Raw genomic sequence first — 21,410 nt, 5'->3', positions numbered from 1 at the left:
CTGCACCTGGACACCAGCGGTGCCATCCACACACTCCTGGGCCAGCCAGTACTGGTAGCTGCATGTTGTCCAGACCATCTGGCATGATAAGCAATGGCTGGAGTCCTTTTGCATGACCCAGGCCACCTTGCAGAAGCTCCTTGAGCAGCTCCACCCACACCTAGAGCAGCAGGCCCCCACCATATGACTGCCCTTCCCCACAGAGACCCAGCTAGCCATCACCTTGCTCAAGCTGACCATGCCTGCCAGCCTCACTATGTTGGCCACCTCTTTGGTATGGGAAAGGCCACCACTGGGGACGCCATCCTGGAGGTGTGTGGCACCCTCCAGGATGTGTTGAGGCATACTGTGCTCTGGGTGCATGACCCTCTGGAGGGACTGGTGGGGTTCTGTGCTGTGGGCTTCCCCCAGTACATCGGGGCCTGGATGAGACCCACATCTCTGTCACCTGCCCACCCCACAGCGACCTCCCCTACCACAGCTGGCGGGGCTTCCACTCTGTCATGCTCCAGGCTGTTGTCAAGCACTGCAGTGCCTTCACTGACACGAGCATCAGCTGAGGGGCAGCACGCATGATGCCTCTGTTTTCCACAACTCTATTTTGCCAGCCCTGGAGAGCAGGCACTTTATGCCTGGGGTGCCAGACCTCCAGCTGGGTACAGTGGCAGTCCTGCCCCTCCTCACTGGGGACCCTGCCTAGCTGCTCCTCTCTTGGCTCATGCAGCCCTACACCAGCCAGCTGGTCCCCCACCAGACACACTTCACTTGGTGCCTGGGCCAGACCCACACACTGATGGAGCGTGCCTTCAGCTGCCTGAAGGGACACTGGCACACCTTCACCACCTGCCTCAGAGTCACCAAGGCCAACATCCCTTGGGTCATTGTTGCAGCTTGCATGCTACATAACATCTGCAAGGCCTGAAGGGAGTTGCTTGCTGAAACCTGGGTGAAGGAGACAGCAGGCAGAGGACGCCTGGCACTGGGAGCACCAGTGGCAGCAACAGCAGTGACCCCTTGGCTGCGGCCCCGAGCATGCCGCTTATCCACTAGTGGGGACCAGGGCACCAGGTGTGAGAGGTGCTGGCTGACCACCTGCTCCTGCATTCCCCACTGTAGCCTGCCTGGACCCTACGATCCCATCCCCACAGTGCTCCCCCAGCACCACATTCACTGTGGACAGTTCTCAGAAAAGCACTTTTGTCCTCTTCCCCCCACAACAAAGCCCCCCCCACCCCACACCAGACCCTGTCTCCCCCTCTCCACTTCACCACAGAGCCTCTCAACCACCCACCTCACCCACCACCAATAAAGAACTCTCTGCCCTACACAGACAACCCTTACGCAGACCCCTAGGCGGTGCTGCGTTTGCCCTTCTGCGGTGGGGAGCAGTGGGCTAGGGTGCCTAGGAGGTGGAGCCTAGGGACAGGCATCCAGCATCCCAGTCCCTGTGGTGGGGCAGAGCAGCAGCTGCCATTCCCCCGAGCAAGCCCCGCCAGCCATTCGCTGTTTGTGAGAGTTTGCAACATTTTTGACATAACATGTTCAATCAGGGTTCGAATTACAGGGGAGCTGTACGGGGGGGGGGCTGAGCCCCGCCATAAAAGACAAGAGCCCCCCTGTAAAATCTGAAAATCATAATTTAGGGGGTCTCTGATTTTGTTAGGGCATCATAATGGGCAGCCCGATTTTTTTTTTAAGACTCCCCCAAGAGTCAAAGAGTAATTCGAATCCTGTGCTCAGTATCAGGGGGCTGTGTGCTGCCTGGCCTCGAATTGCGGGTCATGCATGCACGGATGCCCGGGGACCATGATAAGTTGGCCAGGCAGGACCTGGCACAGGCAGCCACTGGCTGAGCCCCCCCATCCCCCCTCACTCCCTGCTGGGTGCTGGCTGCAAGCAGCCTGCCTCCCCAGGCCCCTTTGCAAGCCAGGACAAGCCTGGCTCCTGGGAGCATGTGCTGCCGTGGCTCCAGAGCCACTCTTCCCCTTCTGCTCTTGCAGGCCAGCCTGTCTCTTGTGCTGCCACCAAATCCCCAGTGCCCAGCCTCAGGGTGCAAGGGCAAGGGGCTCCCAGCCAACTGGGGAACAGAGCTGTTGGCACCTCCACCCTCCCTCCAGGGGGTCCTCTCCAGGAAGGTACCCAGGGGCCAGCCTCCCACTGCACCAGGTCTGCACTCAAGCATGCCCCTGCTAAGAGTATCCCGGGCACAACACGAGGAGCTGTTTACATGGACAGAGGGGTGTCCAACCCACTATGCCCTGCTGCTGATTGCCATGGTGCCTCAGGTGCACCTGTGAATGTGGCATGGGACCCTGAGCTTCAACAGTGTGGAGGGCAAGTTTGCTCTGCCCTGCAACCTCTGTCACTGCCTGGAGGGCTGCCTGTGGCTGCGCTACACATCCCTGCCCCCCACAACCGAGGACATCACTGCTGGCATGGACGCATTCCTCCACATGTGAGAGGCCTGTGCTCGCCTAGCTGCAGGGGCACAGACTGCTCAATAAAGTGTTGTACTCTCTTCCACCTCCCTGTGTGGTGTTGGGGAAGGGGGAAGTAGGGGGGCCTGGGACCAGGGGAGCATGGTTGGGCTGGTCAGGGACGGGGCGCAAGGCCAGGGGCAAGGGCAGAGGTGGGGAGGGCCCTCCTCCCCTTGCTTCCCCTCCACCCCCAGTACAGAACTTACCAGGTGGACGTGGCAGGAGTGCCCAGAGACTGGAGTCAGTCCTCACTGGTGGCAAGGATGGCTCCCAGTGGTGTCCTGGAGTACAGCATCCAGCTGCCTGGGCAGAGGCCACCTCCAGGGAGGAGCTGGAGCTGCTAAGGGCTGGCAGTGCCATGGCCAGCTTGACCTCCTGGGTGGGGCTGCACACCTGGGGCTAGTGGGCTAGTGGGGCTCCCAGAGCTGCTTGATGAGGCTGGGGACAGGGACTGTGGCAGGACGGGCTCCTGGTGGACTGAGAGGCTCTCAAGCAGTGATGCATCACCGTGGGTGCCAGGCTGCAGTGGAAGCTTGGGTAGGCCACCCGTGCTTGAGTAGATGGCATGGCTCAGGCCAGGGTCCCGGGATGCGAGGATGTCATCTAGCTGCTGCATAAAGGGCATGGACTTGCGGGCAGTCCCCAACCAGCGGTTGTGGTCGGTGACAGTGACCCACTGTGCCTGCAAGGCCTTGACCTTTATGCAGCACTGGCACACTGACCCACCATACCCGCGCTGCCACATGCAGCCTGACAGGCCCTCACAAACGTGCATGTTGGAGCACTCACCCCCACAGTGTGATGAGGTGTGAGGTGGTGGCACAGAGATTTGCCCAGCCACAGGCAAGAAGGATTAGTGGTGTATAGAGTTCCCTGCACCTGGTTTTTCCAGTTCCCCTTCTCCTTGCTGTTGAGAAGATTAGTCTCAGGTTCTTCGGCATTCTCTTTATAGTGCTAATCCTTTCTCAGGCAACTAGCTGAATGGTGCCAATAGGTTTGCTGGGAGGGTAACCAGAGCCGGGCTGGGAGGCCACCACCTGCCATATCCCCTCTGCCAATGCTCCTGTCCCTATGAAACAGGATCTCCATGCTCATGATAAGGGGGTTTGGGCTTCTTGGAGGTATAAAAGCACTGCAGGGCCAGCATTAGAAAGGTTAGCAATGGCTGACTACTTAGGCACAGTGCTCCTGGTTCTGCTCTCTGTGGATGCAAGGGCAGGGCTGCTGCTGGAAGGTGCTAGGCCCTACATTTCCCTAATTGACGTGTCCAATGGGGGACTCTGGGGTGACTGGGCCTGGCCTGAGATGTGTCCAGAGGGGTTTTATGCCAATGGAGTCAGCTTTAAGGTAAGTCTGAATGCCTGGGATCCATTCCTTATGGGCAAGTGTCCTGCACTGTCCTGTACACTCGAGCCCTGTTCTCCCCTCTTTGGAGAACAGCTTTCTGCTCTGATGTCATTTTGAATGAATGGGACATTTTTCTCCCTTCCTAAAGGAAATCTGTACCCATCCTGGGTACTGAGGTCTCTTTCCCCTGGAGTGCAAATGGAATTCAGTTTCATTTCCTTCCCTCTGCTTTGTTGTTACCCCTTCCCAGGTAGAGCCACCCCAGGGGTCCCACAGGGATGACACAGCACTGAATGGGATCCGACTGCACTGCTTCCAGGGAAAAGCCCAGGACAGCATGTACACAGTGGAGTCCCAGAGCGGCAAGTGAGTGACCCCACTCTGCTACCTCCATCCCATTCTCTCTGTGTGATAGCCCCAACCCCCTGCTTCCTCAGGGCTCTGCACTTCATTTCTCTATCCTCCCTGGGCACCACAGAATCCCTTAAGGGCACATCTACCCCTTCTGGCTAGCATCTAGACCTCCGTTGCCCACCCCCCACCCCTTCACTTGACAGGCCCTGGGCATTGATCTCCATGACTCACTCATTCTTTCTTTCTTTTTTTTCTTCATTTTTTTTTCTTTCTGCAGGTGGGGTATCTGGTCTCAACCCAAGTGGTGTCCCCATCATGGCTACCTGGTGCGCTTTTCACTGAGGGTCCAGCCCCCACAACATGGCTTTCTTCATGATAACTTGGCAGCCACCAATGCCCGTTTTACCTGCTCTGGTGGGGAGACCCTAGAGCCACCAGGGCCAGACTGGGGGGAGTGGGGTGTCTGGAGTCAGTCATGCACTAAAAGTATATGTGGCATCGAAACACGGCAGGAGGCCCCCCGGGGAATGGGAAAAGATGACACAGCCCTCAATGATGTACGCTTCTTCTGCTGCAACCACTGAAGCACCACTTTCAGCTCCCAACCTCAGACACCTATACCCAGATCTGTCCTACAGAGCTCTGGTCTGTCTCCAGAGCCCCACCCCAAGAGACCCTAATTCTAGATCTGCTAGCATGGAGCTTTCCATAGGGTCCACATGTTGAGAGCCCTGAACTCCAGAGTATTCACCCACAGATGCTAGGGGGCCCTCCAAAGTCCTCACTTGCAGAACCCCCAACCTCTAGATCTACTTTCACAGAGCACCTACCCTCCTTCTAGATGTCCAGTCTGTCCCCAGAGCCCTAATCCTATGGATTCCACCTCACATATATCCCTAATGATCCCCACCCAAGGATCCAGCTATTCCTTGATCACTCACCATGGGATAGGGTATCTCTGGGAACTTCATTGACTATTCCCCAAAATCTGGTCTCACCTCCCAGAATCATCCCCAAACTCCTAACACAAATCTGCCTGTTAGGTCACTATGTATATCCTTCTCTACTAGCAACACCCCTGAGGAAACTTCATTTCTCTTTGGTTTGAGCTTCCAATAAAGCCCCTGCATAGCAGACTGCACTGGAGTGGAACAGCTTTTGAATCTTGAGGGGGCAGCAAACTAGACAGGGTGGCTGTGCTGTGGAACAGAGCTGGGGAAAATAAAGTGTTCCAAAACAGTGAGCACCTAGAGTGGCAAAATCCAGGGGAGGGGAAGGACTGGGTAAAGAACGCCCTTTACAGAGCTCTGGGGTCCTGAATGAATTGGGAATCCTGAAAAATGTAATCTTGTTAAAATGCACTGTAGCTGCCTTCCAAGATCCACTGGGAGCAGTGGATGATCAGGCAAACCAGTGTCTTGGAATAAAGAAACCTGGGACAAGGGAAAGGTGTGGCGCCAAAGGTCATGTCTTCCTGGGGTGGTAGGCCCTACTTCAATCAGGGAATCCCATAGGACTCCTATACATGTGCAGGGAAGCTGCTCTGACGCACTGTAAATAATCAAGTCTGCTGGAGCATGGTAATTACCTTGCGCACTTCCCAGCAGAACCAGAAGTGGACCAGAAGTACTTCCAGTGCAATTGCAATGGAATACATCTTTAATTTCCCAGCCTGTGTGTCTGCTTGCTGCTTGCCTGTCAGGCAAAGTGGGCCTTGAGGAAACTTTCAGAAACAGGTTTTTAGAAATCAATTAACCTGCGCTATTGCCCTGGACTATTGTTCTAATGCATATCTACTTTACCTACAAGCCAATTCCCAAAAGTAAACCCCTAAATACCATTTTCTAGGCATCAGAGGTATTCAAGAATAGTTTGGTGAGCCACTGGTTGGGAATGTGAGACTCAGCTCCGGAGGGTCCTGGCTACGGTCTTGCCTCTCCAGGTCAGAATCAAACTGACGCTGCATTAGGGTCAGGAATGAATTTTCCCCTGATCAGATTGGTACAGACATGGAATGAAGGGTGGAGGGGAGGGGGGAAGTTGCCTTTCTCTGCAACAGGGACATAGCCTCTGTCTGTGATCTCTGAGCAGCTGCTGAGGGGCTGCACTGGGGCAACTCCTGCAGGCAGTGCCAGCCGATTCAGCTCAAATTTTACTTCAGCCTCCATATATTTCATTTAAGTCTAGAAAAGATGCCAAAGAGTGAAAAAGCCACCCCTATTGACCGAATTGGCTGGAGGGCCACACACAGAGCGTGGTGGTGGATGGGTCTTTTTCAACCTGGAGGGACGTGGCCAGTGGGATTCCCCAGGGCTCGGTCCTTGGGCCCCCACTGTTCTATATCTTCATCAGCAACTTGGACAAGGGGGTGAAAAGCACCTTGTTCACATTCGCAGATGACACTAAGATGTGGGGAGAAGTGAGCACGCTACAAGGGAGGGACAGGCTACAACTAGATCTGGACAGGTTATAGAGGTGGGCGGATGAGAATAGGATGTGTTTCAATACCAAGGTACTACACCTGGGGAGGAAGAACCAGCAGCATACCTACAGGCTGGGGAACTCCCTTCTCATCAGTGCAGAGACAGAAAAGGATCTTGGAGTCATTATTGATTCCAAGATAAACGTGGGCCGCCAATGTGGGGACGGGGTAGAAAGGGCTAACCACACTTTGTCATGCATCCACAGATGCATCACAAGCAGGTCCAAGGAGGTGATCCTCACCCCTACTCTGGGGGTTTTCAAAAGGAGGCTAGACAATCACCTGGCCGGGGTCGTTTGACTCCAGCATTCTTTCCTGCCCATGGGAGGAGGTCGGACTTGATGATCTGCTCAGGTCCCTTCCGACCCTACCAACTATGATACTATGAATTGTTCCATTTGGCAAGGATAAATTTCACACTGACGGTACTGTGCTGTTCTGTACTGCATGCAGCAAGGCTAGTGTAGATCACATTCGAAAGCCAATGATTGTAGAACACATGGAAAATGCCAAGCATGAACGGCGCGTGCCCCCAGCGGCTGGGGGGGCACAGTGGCAGCAGGAGCACAGTGGCAGTAAGTGCAGAGCTTCCGCAGACACCGCTGGTGCTGTTGGCGGTGGGGGAGGGTGGCAAGTGCTGACCAGGGGTTGTTGATGACTCACAGGTGCTGCTGGCAATGTTGGCGGTGGTCACAGACCGCTCGCAGACGCTGCTGGCAGTGTCAGTGGTGGAACGGCGAGCAGCGACCACCCACAGGCACCGCAAACAGTGTTTGGTGGCGCCTTTTTGTAGGGGGTGCACCACCATGCTCAACAAGTGCACGTGCACCCGTGTGCACCCCCTACATGCCGCCCCAGTGCTAAGCATAAACAGAACAAAAAGAGATGAAGAGAAGATGTTGAAAGAGTAGGGTCGTCAACAGCAGTAAAGAAACAATGTGCTGTGTGCGTGACTGCAGCATTGGAGTGTTCTACATTTGCCAAAGACCACCATGACATTGTCATTTTGGATTTTTTCCACATGCGTATAAAAGCAGACTTTCCTCTACACGGGAGGGAGTGAGTGGGGGATAGGCATGGGCTGTGGGTTGGGAGTGTGGAGCACTGGCAGGGATGGGGGAGCTGTGGCTTGGGAGTGAGGGGCACTGGCATATCAGGGCTGCTCACTGCCACAAAGCGGGGTGGGGAGGGCAGCCACAGCTGGACTGACATTCTGGTGAGCAAAGGGGGCAGGGGGAGTTCTGATTTTCCATGATAAAAAAACCAACAGAATCAAATGCCATATAGGTATTTAGAATTAATTTTATTATAATGACGAGCAGAAGTACTAGTTCTTCGCCCAAATAAAATTCTTGTTATTTTTGTAATTGCTGTGTTTGTGTATTTTCAAAGAACTTAGTACAACATATTTAACATTTAATATTTAATGTGTGGTGAATAAAAAAGGTAAGCGTCAATATAATAATGGCAATTGAGCTGAAAAAAAAAGGCAAGCGTCAATACAATAATGACAATTGAACTGAATTTCATAGATTTTCATAGATTTCAAAGACATTAGGGCTGGAAGAGACCTCGGAAGATCTTCAAGTCCAGCCCCCTGCCCCAGGGGCAGGAAGTCAGCCAGGGGTCATAGGATCCCAGCAAGATAAACATTCAAATTTCTCTTTCTCTTAAAAGAATTCACTGCATCCAAAACGGAGTGGTACCAGTTTGTTATCTGAGAAGCAAAGTAACCCCAGTCAATGGAAGCCCTAAAAAGGGTCAAGTGAAAAATACCACACCTATCTTTTTTTTGGGGTGGTATTCAGTGATTTTGGAAGGTTTAGAGTGGATAGGACCAGCCATTCTTGAGTTACAAGTGAATATACATACATACAGACATACACTTCATTGTATATATTTTGAAGCACTGGTAGACTTCCAGACTGCTTTAAAATGGTAAATATATCAGTAAAACATTGTGTTCAACTGATATACATGTATTAGTGGCATTTCATTTTAAATGCAGAAAAACAGGGATTGGGGTTTTTTTTAATTAGAGAGTTTTGGATGTTTTAACAGAGAAACCCAGGATCTCTGATAACGAACCTTGAAGTCAGTTGATTCCCTCAGCTCCACCTGAATAGAAATGCAGCTGTTGCTGTCAGGCAGCTTGTTTTAAACCAGTGGTAGTCAACCTTCCAGCCCCATGGGCTGGATGAGTGGCTTTGGGGCTAGGCCAATGGATGGGATTCTTGATGCAAGGTTGGTGCACAGGTACAATCTTATGCACTGGCCCAAACCTGTGCATCAGTTCCAGCTTTTAAGTGACTCAGCACACCAGTCCACCTCAGACTGGTGTCATCTGATGCAAAGGGCCATGTCACCCTGCCCACAACACTCCCCATAAATCTAGAAATCTTGCAGCAGGGAAGCGGCTATTAATATGGATACCATTCCCCTGCCATCAAATTTCTAGCCCTGTGGAGAACCCTGTGGATTGAATGAAATGATGCCACATGACATATTTGGCCCATGGATCAGAGGTTAAGCACCGCTATTTTAAACTTCAAAAGTAGAGCAGAGGTAAAAGAGGGGTGTGACTGCACCACTGCATCCCTCTGGATCTGCCCCTACCTTCTACTGTCACATTCTCAACTAGTTCCTTCCTATTTGTTAGCAGCAAGTTGCAACAAAGAAAGCTAAGTCAGTTAAGTCTTAGCCTGCAATTCCAGTGGGGAGCACTTTGTGGGGCTCAGAGAGGGTAGGATTTACTGTAAACAATTCTTGTAAATAGTTCCCTAAATAGGGCATCTATATGCCCTTTTCACCCCAGGGGCAGATAGCAGTCTAGGACTGGCAGCTGGGCCTGGAGACTGCTCTCTGGTTCCCGCTCGCTTGATGTTTCATTGTCCTGGGTGAGTGTTGTCCCCATAGGTTACTATAGTTATTATTAGAGGTGCACCAATACATTGGTCCCATATCGGATTGGCACCAATATAAGGAAAATTGACAGTATCGGCAATCATTTTTTTTTGGCTGATGTGGCTGATAATGTAGCCAATAAACCCTCCATGCATGCGCGCAGCTGCAGTGTAGCATGCAGGGAGCCAGGAGCACAGCACAGCAGCATGGAGAGCAGCCAGGTCTGGCTGGCAAGTCTGTTATGGGGGAAGGGGCAGGGGGACAGAAGGGGCGGGGGGGCAAATCAAAGCCCCTGCAGTGAAGGATGGAATGGGGCTGTGGCTGAGACAGGGGCTGCCCAGCTAGGGCAGGGCAGGACACAGGATGGAGCTGCGAGTGGCTCGTCCAGGGGGTTTGGGGGGCTGGCTCCCACTGTTATGCACACCCCAGGATGCCATGGGTGGGGGGGGACATGTACCGAGCTCTTCCTGGCAGGGGGGCTTGGCTGGGCTGCATTTGGGGCAGGTGACAGTGGCTCTGGGAGGGGGGCTACAGCAAATTTTCAGGTAGGTGTAGCTCCCCCCCACCATGGCCTCCTTCCCAGCACCACCACCGCCTGCCCTGGGCACAGCCTGGCCCAGCCTCCCTGCCAAGAAGAGCTCAGCACAGCCCTAGCCCTAACCTGCAGCGGCAGCCCACCTTCACCCTGCCACAAATCCAGGGGGCATCAGATGAGCAGCTCACAGCTCTGTCTCTTGCTCCGCCCCAGCTGGGCAGTGCCTACCCCAGCCCCACTTCCTCCCTCAGCAGCAGTAGCAGTGCCAAATGTGTGGCCAGAGCTGCTGCTGCTGCATCAGATGCTGCTAGGCTGGGCCAGGCTAAAGCAACCATGTGCTCCATGCCCCACCGTGGAATGGGGCTGGAGCCCTGTTGGGGCTGGGACAGTGGCTGGAGCTGGAGGGTAAGTGGCAGTGGGGATGGGGTAGAGGGGTTCAGGCAACTTGGGAGGGCAGGTGCCAGGGGTGCAGGTATGCGGGGCAAGTAGCAGGTTGGCAGGCACCCTGGGGGTGCTGGGGTATGCAGGCATGAGGAGAGGCAGGCAGCAGGGGGTAGAAGTGGGGAGGACAGGTGTCAGGGGGCAAGGGTCAGGGATCAGGCTGCTTGATCTACTGCCTTCCCAATTTCCTGCCCACTTGCCACTGCTTTCTCCATTGCAGTGAGGTTTGGGGGGTGGAGGAGGAAATGCTATTTTTCAATGCCACCAAAGCCATCTATGGCCCAGGCACTCAGGGACCATCCCCCTTGAGACCTAAGGATGGAAGAGACCGGATCAAGGAAAGGGGAGCCATCAATGCTCATTGGAAGGAGCATTTTGAAGACCTTCTTAGTTGAGGTTGTTGTTGACTAGAGTCTTCTCAACTCCATCCCTCAACACCCAGAGAGGATCTTGGAATCCCTCCAGCCCCTGATGAGGTGAGGAAAGCCATCAAGCAGATGAAGAATGACAAGGCATCTGAAACTGATGGAATCCCCACCAAAATCTTCAAGCAGGAGGGAGAGGAGTCACCATCACAGCTCCATGTCCTCATCTTAAGGATTGGAATGATAAGGAAATGCCAGATGACCTCAAGGATGCCTTGGTTGTGACAGTTTTTAAGAAGGGATACAAGTCGGAAACTGTGGAAATTACGGAGGGATCACCTTGCTGTCTCACCATTGTGAGAACCCTCCTGAACCGTCTCCTTCCACTTGCTAAAGAGCTCCTTCTGGAATCTCAGTGTGGGTTTTAAGGCATCGAGAGGCACAACTGACGTGATCTTCACCAGCTGCAGGAGAAATGCCAGGAACAACATAAGCCTTTCTACATGGACTTCTTTGAACTTATGAAAGCCTTTGACTCTGTCAACCGAGAAGTACTGTGTTTGGGCTGATTTTTAACAAGCCATTTGCCCAATACCAATCCGACTGCTGATATGCAGCCTGGCAGCTTGGAAAGCAGCATCGGGCTGGTAAATCTGTTGTGGGGGAAGGGGTGGGGGGAGGGAAGGAGTGGGGGGTGAGGGCAGATCTAGGCACAGAGCAATCCTAGGCACCTTCTTTTGGAGGCTGGATCCATTGCTCAAGGGTCCCAGGGCAGCATGGAACAGACGGGATGAACATAGGTTCATGCAGAAAAAAATCTTAGGCTGTAATTGCTTGAGTGGGTGGGGGAATGGAAAAGGAGAAGAGAATGACATGGGTTTCTGATTCCCTTGGTTCAGCAGCTGAAGGGCATGGAGTGAGCTGCTGTCCATTATATATTCACACACTGAATTTTGATTGGCTGATGGCTAAGACAATGACAAAGTTTTTCCCAATGTTCAGTCCAAAACTACCTTGTTGCAATTTCAAACCATTGTGACATCTCCTATTCACTTTTTCTCCACTGCTTCAGAGTTCTCCATCTTCTTTATTGCAGTAGTCTTCAAATATCTGAAGGGCTCTCTTCTCCCCTCTTAATCACCTTTTCTGCAAGCTGAACACATTTATTTCTCTTAACCTCTCCTTATATGGTTTACCTTCCAGGGCCTTTAGTATTGTCACCCAGTTTAGACCATCTTTAACATCTCCACACCTTTTTTAAAATGCAGAGCCCAGAACTGCACACAATACTCTAGATCAGTGGTGCTCAACTTTTTTGGCCTGTGAACCAAAGGAATAGTGCTTGATCCCTTTGCAGGCCAGATCCAGCAGGTGGACCCAATCCAGTGCCCTGGATGAGCACGGCAGGGCCCCATCCAGCCACACAGAGGAGAGCAGCCCAGCCCTGTGGGGGAAGGGGGCTTGGCCTGGCCCCATGCTGGGAGCAGGGAGGGGGCATGGCCCAACCCTGCAAGGGGAAGGAGATGGGCCCTGGCCCCAACCTGACTGGGCAGAGGGAACGGGGCATGGATCACCCCCAATGTGGCCTGGTTCCTACCTGCCTTGCAGGACTTAGGATTTTGCCAGCGGTGAGGGCTGGCAGTACTCCAAGACCATTTATAGACATGATCCAGGAGGCAGGAGGGGAGGGGGGGACTTTAATTAGGACAACTCTAAGAGCCACGCTAATTAAAAGCACCTAGAGTATCACATGTATCAGTGTCCCCACACTGAAAAATGGCAGCAGGGCACTTTGAACTAAAGCTTGTCAAATGAGGCTTAAAGTCCAACACTATTTTTCAGAGCAGGGATGCTGATGCACGTGACACTGGAGTCAGCTGGAGCACGTTAATTACCATGCTTCAGCAAACTTGATTAATCAAGTCTGCTCCAACGCACCGTAATTACAGCACATCAGAGCAGCCTCCCTGCATGCGTATAAGATCCCCAAGGCTCTGCAGGCCGTGTTTGGCTTGTGGGTTAGAGATCTAGACTTCAGGAAGGCCTTCGATACAGTATCCCACCCCATACTGGTGAACCAGTTAAGAGGCTGTGACTTGGATGACTACACAGTCCAGTGGGTGGCGAATTGGCTGGAGGGTCACACCCAGAGAGTCGTGGTGGATGGGTCGGTTTCGACCTGGAAGGGTGTGGGAAGTGGGGTCCCACAGGGTTCGGTCCTTGGACCGATACTCTTGAATGTCTTCATCAGTGACTTGGACGAGGGAGTGAAATGTACTCTGTCCAAGTTTGCAGATGACACAAAGCTATGGGGAGATGTGGACACGCCGGAGGGCAGGGAACAGCTGCAAGCAGATCTGGACAGGTTGGACAAGTGGGCAGAAAACAACAGAATGCAGTTCAACAAGGAGAAATGCAAAGTGCTGCACCTAGGGAGGAAAAATGGCCAGCACACCTACAGCCTAGGGAATGACCTGCTGGGTGGCACGGAAGTGGAAAGGGATCTTGGAGTCCTAGTGGACTCCAAGATGAACATGAGTCGGCAGTGTGACGAAACCATCAGAAAAGCCAATGGCACTTTATCGTGCATCAGCAGATGCATGACGAATAGGTCCAAGGAGGTGATACTTCCCCTCTATCGGGCGCTGGTCAGACCGCAGCTGGAGTACTGCGTGCAATTCTGGGCGCCGCACTTCAAGAGGGATGCGGATAACCTGGAGAGGGTCCAGAGAAGGGCCACTCGTATGGTTAAGGGCCTACAGACCAAGCCCTACGAGAAGAGACTAGAGAAACTGGACCTTTTCAGCCTCCGCAAGAGAAGGTTGAGAGGCGACCTTGTGGCTGCCTATAAGTTCATCACGGGGGCACAGAAGGGAATTGGTGAGTATTTATTCACCAAGGCGCCCCCGGGGGTTACAAGAAATAATGGCCACAAGCTAGCAGAGAGCAGATTTAGATTGGACATTAGGAAGAACTTCTTCACAGTTAGAGTGGCCAGGGTCTGGAACGGGCTCCCAAGGGAGGTGGTGCTCTCCCCCCCTACCCTGGGGGTCTTCAAGAGGAGGTTAGATATGCATCTAGCTGGGGTCATCTAGACCCAGCACTCTTTCCTGCTTATGCAGGGGGTCGGACTCGATGATCTATTGAGGTCCCTTCTGACCCTAACATCTATGAATCTACTCTAGATTAGACCTAACCAGTGCCAGGAAGTATTATCACCTCCCATGTCATACATCTAGTACTCCAGATGATGCAGCCACAAATACAGTTGCAAAAAAAAGGCAAATGCATCACATAGCCAACTCATATTGAACCTGTGATCAATTAAGATCTCAATCTCTTTTCCCACAGGACTACCCTTCAGTTATCACCTGTTCTGCATTTGTTCATTTTTGCCTGTGTAGCACCTTTTCATTGTTGACAATACCTTTACCCTTTTCATTGTTCCTTTTCAATATCATGATCCTTCTGTATTCTACCCTATTGTCCATTCTGTTTACAAACGTTCCCAGTTTTGCATTGTTTGCAAATTTGCTAAGGAAGCTCTCATTTCTGGCATCCAAATAATTAATGAACATACCAATTAGAAGTCTTTTACACACTACCTGGAGTGCAAAGGCATTGGGAGTACACATCTGAAGTACTTCCTAAAGCTAAAACCACCAAGAATGTGTTAGAAGCTCCGTCTCTAGCCAGGCAGTTGAGAAGAACTAAAAAGCAGGAAGCATGTACCACCTTTTATCCTTTTGGTACAGAAGTATAAGGAAGGGTGGACCTGAACCATGCTCTCTAGGTAGTCAGAAGGCAAAAAGACTCCAGTCAAAGCAGAGGGTGGGAGATGCATCCAAAATTGAAAATGTGTATGCAGACAAAACTTGGAGAACCAATGGCTATATTAATAAAAATGGAGACATCTCTTCTGAACCTTAGGACTGTGGAAAGTGCATGGCTAAGTTAATCAAGATTCAGATAAGCAAGAAAGAGCCAGAAACTTTGAAATGGCCATTTTATTATTTTTCACTCTAAATTAACAGTGGCAAGAAATTATGTGGTCCAGACTAAACGAACAGATGCTTTACTCCTCAGGTAATGCTATAAGTTGTTTCTAACATTGGTTGAGAATTTTCTTCCACCAGAAAGTAAATTCATACATAAAAAATTAACTGAATTTAAACAAGATATGGAGAATTATAGAAAAGAAAGATACAAAAAGCACCAAGACAATGACAGTTGATTCTTCCAAGCTATTTTGTTGCTTTGATTATCATATTACAAATCCGATTTCAAACACCAGGAATTAAAAAAATTTAACGGAGTGTGACCAGCTCTTCTGCTGAAGTAGGATGAATGGCAATGGTGTTATCAAAGTCAGCCTTTGTTGCTCCCATTTTGATCGCCACTGCAAAGCCTTGCAGCATTTCATCACATCCCAGTCCCTGCATATGCAGTCCTACCACCTTCAAAGAATAAGAGAAAATTTGTATCCATGAGTATGCAAGATTAGTCATAAGTGAAACAGCTGGGGAACCTATACCAGAGGTGTCAAATATACCACCTGTGAACCAGATTCGGCCTGTGGAGCAACTCTATCCAGCCCACCAGGCTACCAGAGGGCACTGAAAGCTGGGCTTCTGCCCCCCACCCCCTCCCCAGGTCCTATGCTTCTGCCACCACTGGACCACGTATGGCCCCAGTCCCCACCACCATCGGACCCTGTACTGTCTCTGTTCCTGCCCCCCTCCCTGTGTCTTTGCTAAGGCAGCCCTCATGCCCCAGGTTAGATCCAGCCCACAAGGAGCCCTGCAGTGTGGATCTGGCCTGGGGACCCAAGTGAGTTTGACACCCCCAGACCTATACTAATTAGCATTCATTAGAGCCTTCTAGCCAAAAGGTCTTCACAGAACAAGCATACAAGCCAATAAAACTTTAAAAACTTTCAGCAACCCTGACTATGTCTGAACAACGCTTCTCTTCTAGAGTGTAGAAAATGGCTAAATTTAAATCTCCAGAAATCAGAAGATACACAGTTGGAAGCAGATGTTGTACCTTCCCTTGTCCCAAACACAACTTAAACTGTTTTCCCGGCAACTCTCACTGGGAATTGTGCCATAAATGTGGCACAAAGGTTATAGCTGCTAAGGGAATTTGTAGATTCTCAAAACCTACAAATGCAGACTGAATGCCTTTCTGGAAGACAGACTTTGGTTGGATTAGGAGACTGCATTATTATGTAGGAATAATGAGAAATAGGATACCTCATTCTACACATGCCAGGTTTTTTGATCTAATGCCCCCTTCTGGTTTTAGAACGGCATGGACCTACATTAAGTAGATGTGAAGAAGAGCGAAGAATGTGACACTATTGTGTAGATTTGACTTCCAGTATGTATCTTCATGCCTGCTAACTACTTTCAGCATTAATTAGTGATCAAATTAACTGACCTGAAGCAGCTTGCCAGAGTCGTGACTGAGGAGAGGAGCATGTGAACTCTAAGGAAACAAGTATGCCTCATTTCTGTGCTCAGTTTGTGGGGGCAGGAGTATGATATTGCCCCAGGGATTGTCAACATGGCAGTGGTTTTGAGGGCTTAATAACAGCTTCAGAAGGAATTTTCAGGATCAAAGTGAAGGGAAGGAAATATTTAGCGAGTCTGGGATGGTTTGTGTGTTAGTCTGGATGGCCATTATTAACTATGCCTTCATAGCCTTAAGGCTAGACTACTGCTCTGTCATCTACATAGGGCTGCCCCTAAAAAATGTTCAGAAGCTGCAGCTAGTGCAGAACATGGCTGTCTGCCTTCTGATGAGGTGGGAAGCTGAGGAACAACTCCAGCCCTCCACCGTCTGCACTGGCTCCCAGTATCTTCTCAGGAGCAATTCAAGTTTTGATGATTAAGGCCCTAAATGGCCTGGGCCCTACATACCTAAGGGACTGCCTTTTCCCTTGTACCCCATTGTGATCCTTAAGGTTAGCCAAGAGCAACCTCCTATAAGTACCATCAGTATGCAAAGTACACTTGGTGAAAACACATGGGAAGCTGTTCTCAGCAGTTGCTCCTCAGCTCTGACACTCCCCCTTGAGGCCCTCCAGAGCCCAAGCCTGGACATCTTTTGGAAATACAAGACCTTTCTACTTGGGCACACCTAGCTAGACCCAGATGTTGTTCAGTGGATTTCTGCTTTATATATTACTTTATGATAGGTGCCCTTTTACAGTGTTCTGTTTCTCTTCCTGTAAGCTGTCCTAAACCTAAGCTGTTAGATAAAAACACATAAATAAATGCATCAAAAATATTTGAGTACAAGTCAGACGCAGGTAGCTCCTGAAGTTTGTGCCTTCCTAAACCCAACTTTGCATTAGGAATAAAAAGGTGTACTAGATTTTACTACATTAGTTATCTGCTAACAGCATTCTGTAGCATCTGTAAGAACAGAATACTAGCATGTGTATTATATATAAATATGTGCTAGATTTTTTTTCAGTCAGACTCTTCTGTGGTGTTAAGTCAAACACTTTACAACAGCTGAGGTCTGTTTCATCTACACCAGAGCTATCCCAACATATGGCCCACAGGCATATGCTTAATGATACAGTTTGAATAAAATAAGCATGTGCTATTTTTATTTCAGTGTACAGGTTAGAAGAATAAGGGAGTCAAATCCATGTTACATGCTGATGTTTTCTAATTTTGTGCATAACTTTGCAATCTAAATAATTTTCTGTAAACATTCTTTTAAATGTAATATATAATATACATTATAAAAAGATATGGATTTATCTGGCCCAGCAGGCTACCAGAAGGCGGGCTTCTGCCACACCCTCCACCACTGGACCCTGCACTGCTCCAGCTCCTACTGCCACCAGACCTTCATAGCAAAAGATAATGTATGCATACAAACATATATAACTAAAATAAATGAGGGCTGGAATTAAACTTTCTAAATCAGCTATTTTACCTTACACTAAGGGTGTGAAACTCACTTTGCACCCCAGACTGGATTTGGACCATAGGGCTTCTTTGCAGGCTGGACTTAGCCTGGGGCACAAAGGCTGCTGACAGACGTAAACCACACCCCAATCAAAAAAGCCCCAAAAAACCAAGCCAAAACCCTAGCATTTTACCGGAAGAGGAAGCACTTTAGTTCAACCCAGCTCCCCAGCATTTGTATAGATCAGGCACTCCAGCAGGGCGTTGGCATTTTTATCTAAAGCTGATTCAATCAGCTATCAGAGAAAAGTGCCAAAAAGCCCCATTGAAGTGCCTGATCTATACAGACATTGGGTGAGCCAGGTCAAAATAATGCGATGCTTCTTTTGGGCATGCACTGTACCAAGCTTAAAGTAAAGCATTGGTTTTTTTCATGTCTGTAAAGCAGCCAATGTGTTTCCAGCCCAGGGCACATGGTGGCAGCAGCTTTAGCTTTGACGCAGGGCATAAAGTGGTGGCAACAGCTCTGGCATGGGGCATGCAACACAGCTCTGGCTTCCACCATGTATCCCATGTCAGAACTGGAGTTGCTGCTGTTGCTGTCCTGGATCAGAGATGTGTGACCTGTGCTGTGGATGAAGCTTTAGCTCCAGCATGGGGCCACAGGCTGAGGAGGTGGGGCTGTGGCAGTGGCAATGGGCAAAGTGGCTAGAAGGTGATCAGGACCTGATCAGCCATTGCTCACCCTCCTTCTGCCAACTGAAATGTCCACTAGAGCCCAAGAACTTTGGGTTGCCTATATGCGTGCTCCGACTCATTCCAATTAGAACGTGTCAGAGCAGACGCAATTAATCTTTTAAATGTAATATTTAATATAAAAAAATGATTAATCACCCAGATAAATCATTAAGTCTGCTGGACATACTGCAGTGTGTCACATATGTTCAGCATCCCACATTTCAATATGGTAGTGGGCAAGCTTTAACTAAAACTTGTTGAACAAGCTCTAGTTAAAGCGCTCCCAGGGCCATTTTGAAACACAGGAAACTGAATTCACATGACACCATGGTGTTTTAATTAGAGCAGCTGTCTCGGAGCTGTTGAAATTAAAGCGCACCCCCCCACGCCCGCAGCATGTGTATAGACATCCTTGGATTCTGCAACCCATCCCCTGGTGACACCCCTCAAATTCTGGTGACCTGCTGTTAGACCAGCAGGTGGGACAGAGTAGCTCCATAGGCCAGATCTTGCCAGTGGACTGTACATTTTCCATCCCCCCCTTACACCAAACCAACTTGAATAAGAGTGCAAAACAGCATTATCCACAGGCATCATTAAGTGTTTAATATTTTAGTTATAAGCTCTTATCACATGTTTCTTACCTTTTCTTCTCTGTCAGCACAAACCAGTTTCATTACACACTTAGTTTTTCTTTTGGTTACTGCATGATACATCGGAATAAAGGAGGTCGTGTAGATCTTCACATTCCCTGTTCCATACATAGAAATGGCTTCCTCTGGAACACACGTAAGAGATGCTGGTCTTTGAGAAATAGAAACATTACATGCACTGCAGGAACTTAAAAAGGAGCAACAAGAAGAACATTTTATGAACTTGAGACAGGGACATTTTCTGTACATTTCATTGTAAAGAATTTTATGTAAGCGATAAAAAAAACAGTTAATCACTAAGATAAGTCAGGGCCCAAGAATATTTTTAATGACTGAAATACTACATAGTGTAAAGAATCATACCCAAGATTTTAAAAGGTAACTAGTGAATCTGGACCATCAACCAGAAATATTTTAGAAAAACATGATGCTTCAAAAGATGCCACCATCTCCTATTTGAAAAATCCTTTTATATTATTAAAATATAACTCCTAAGTCACACAACTTTAATGGATTTTCAAGAAAGAAAACAAAATACATCTTAGCTAGTAACTGAGACTGCTCATAGACATTAACCCCCACCTCCCAAAACCTCCCCCACACTTTACTGGAAGAAGCAGTGTGTTAGCTCGACCCAGCGTCTGTATAGATTGGGCGCTTCAGTGTAGCTTTATGACACTTTTATCTAATAGCCGATTCAATCAGCTGGATAAAAGCGCCAAAAAAGCCCCACTGAAGTGTCTGATCCATACAGATATTGAGCGATGGGTCTAACTAATGTAATGCCTTTTCTGGGTACGCACTGGGATCGGTGTGGGAGCACATCAAGTTTAAAGTAAAATACTTTTTTTTTTTAAATGTCTTTAAGCAGCCTCAGTTACAGTGAATTAACAGCAGCCACTTCAAAAGAAAACTAAGTGTATTAAGGTTAAGAAATGCAGTTACGGCCAGTCACTTTAACCCAGAGGCGGGCAATTATTTTGGGCAGAAGGCCGCTTACTGAGTTTTGGCAAGCCATCGAGGGCCACATGACAGGCAGCCAGGGGCAGATAAATATTAATTTTCTAAATTTTTTAGGGGCCCCGCAGGCCGGATAGAATGGCCTGGCGGGCTGCATCCAGCCTGCGGGCCGCATTTTGCCCACCCCTGCCTTAACCCTACCCTGTGAAAGACTCAGAGTATGAACAAACATTCTTTTGAAGTGCTTCAAATCCTACCCCATTTCAAAATATTTCAACTTTGGAACATTTTAGTCATAATGACTTACAGGGCCCTCCAATTTGAAGTGCTAGGAAATAGTCACAATGCCATGGTGTGGCAGAGCTCTGTAGTTAAGAACCTGGAGAGATCCCTGCATGCCTTTCAAGCCTTAAAAAGCCCAACCCCCTTTTCCCTAGGGTAGTGGCTCCTATTACAATGCTGACATCTTCCTGTGTACACCCCTGCTATGCATGCAGAAATCCACCCCTAAAAGGTCAGAGCAGGCTTTGCAGCCATTAATGCCTCTACCACCTCTACCCCACCCAGAACCTGCAGGAAGTGCTCTGCCCTGGGGAGGGAAGGAATGTTGCGAGGAACAAGCAATAGGTGGGGAGGAATTTGGGGTCTCAAGGGGGGGGGGGGTTAAGGGGGGGGGGGGGGGCAGAAGAGGTCCCTAGGAGAGAGTTCCCCAACACTCTGTCTCACATGCGCACTACTCTCTCCCTTATCCCTACAGCACACCCAAAGCTGGCTACCACTGCCCTCTACCTTCAACATATAGAAAGGAACAGTTAGGTCTTGGGGGAGTGTCTAGCTTAGGGGTGGGCAAAATATGGCCTATGGGCCGCATCTGGCCCGCCAGGCACTTTCATCCAGCCTGCAGCACCTCCCAATGAATTGTGCCCTGCCCAGCCCTTCTTCCCACGAGGATGGGAGCGAGGCACCTAAGCCTGCCCCCAGCAAACTCTATTGTGCCTCATTCCCACCCTTGTGGGTGGAAGGGCCGGCCCGCCCCCATGGGAACAGAGCTACTGCTGCAGGCTTCCCTGGTGTCCTGTTCCCTCCAGGCAGCAGGCAGGGAAAGGGTGGGGGTGGACAGGACGGCCTGCAGCTGGGCTGGAGCGCAGAGATGGGGCTGGGGCTTGCTGCAGTGTGGAGCCTGTGCCCAGGGGGGTGGCAGCAGCACAGAGCTGGGGTGGGCAGC

At 50.0% G+C, this 21,410-nt stretch overlaps 2 protein-coding genes across 2 annotated transcripts in view; one reads left to right on the top strand and one right to left on the bottom strand.

Moving 5' to 3' along the window:
- LOC102379976 (vitelline membrane outer layer protein 1 homolog) overlaps positions 1 to 5,307 on the top strand; it is a 7,538-nt gene extending 2,231 nt beyond the window's left edge. Inside the window, exons 2-3 of the mRNA XM_025192090.1 lie at positions 4,075 to 4,190; positions 4,456 to 5,307. Of these exons, the coding sequence (XP_025047875.1) occupies positions 4,162 to 4,190; positions 4,456 to 4,762 (336 nt within the window). The 5' untranslated portion in view covers positions 4,075 to 4,161 and the 3' untranslated portion in view covers positions 4,763 to 5,307. The remainder of the gene's footprint in view (positions 1 to 4,074; positions 4,191 to 4,455) is intronic.
- Positions 5,308 to 14,897: 9,590 nt separating this feature from the next.
- GSR (glutathione-disulfide reductase) overlaps positions 14,898 to 21,410 on the bottom strand; it is a gene marked incomplete at its 5' end in the record, with an annotated part of 50,427 nt that continues 43,914 nt past the window's right edge. Inside the window, 2 exons of the mRNA XM_006035904.2 lie at positions 14,898 to 15,362; positions 19,217 to 19,350. Of these exons, the coding sequence (XP_006035966.1) occupies positions 15,213 to 15,362; positions 19,217 to 19,350 (284 nt within the window). The remainder of the gene's footprint in view (positions 15,363 to 19,216; positions 19,351 to 21,410) is intronic.

The sequence above is a fragment of the Alligator sinensis genome, unplaced genomic scaffold (assembly GCF_000455745.1).
Source record: "Alligator sinensis unplaced genomic scaffold, ASM45574v1 scaffold578_1, whole genome shotgun sequence".
Classification (NCBI taxonomy): Eukaryota; Metazoa; Chordata; order Crocodylia; family Alligatoridae; genus Alligator; species Alligator sinensis.
Note: the sequence above shows the minus strand (reverse complement) of the source record. Positions and strands in the feature narration are given on the sequence as shown.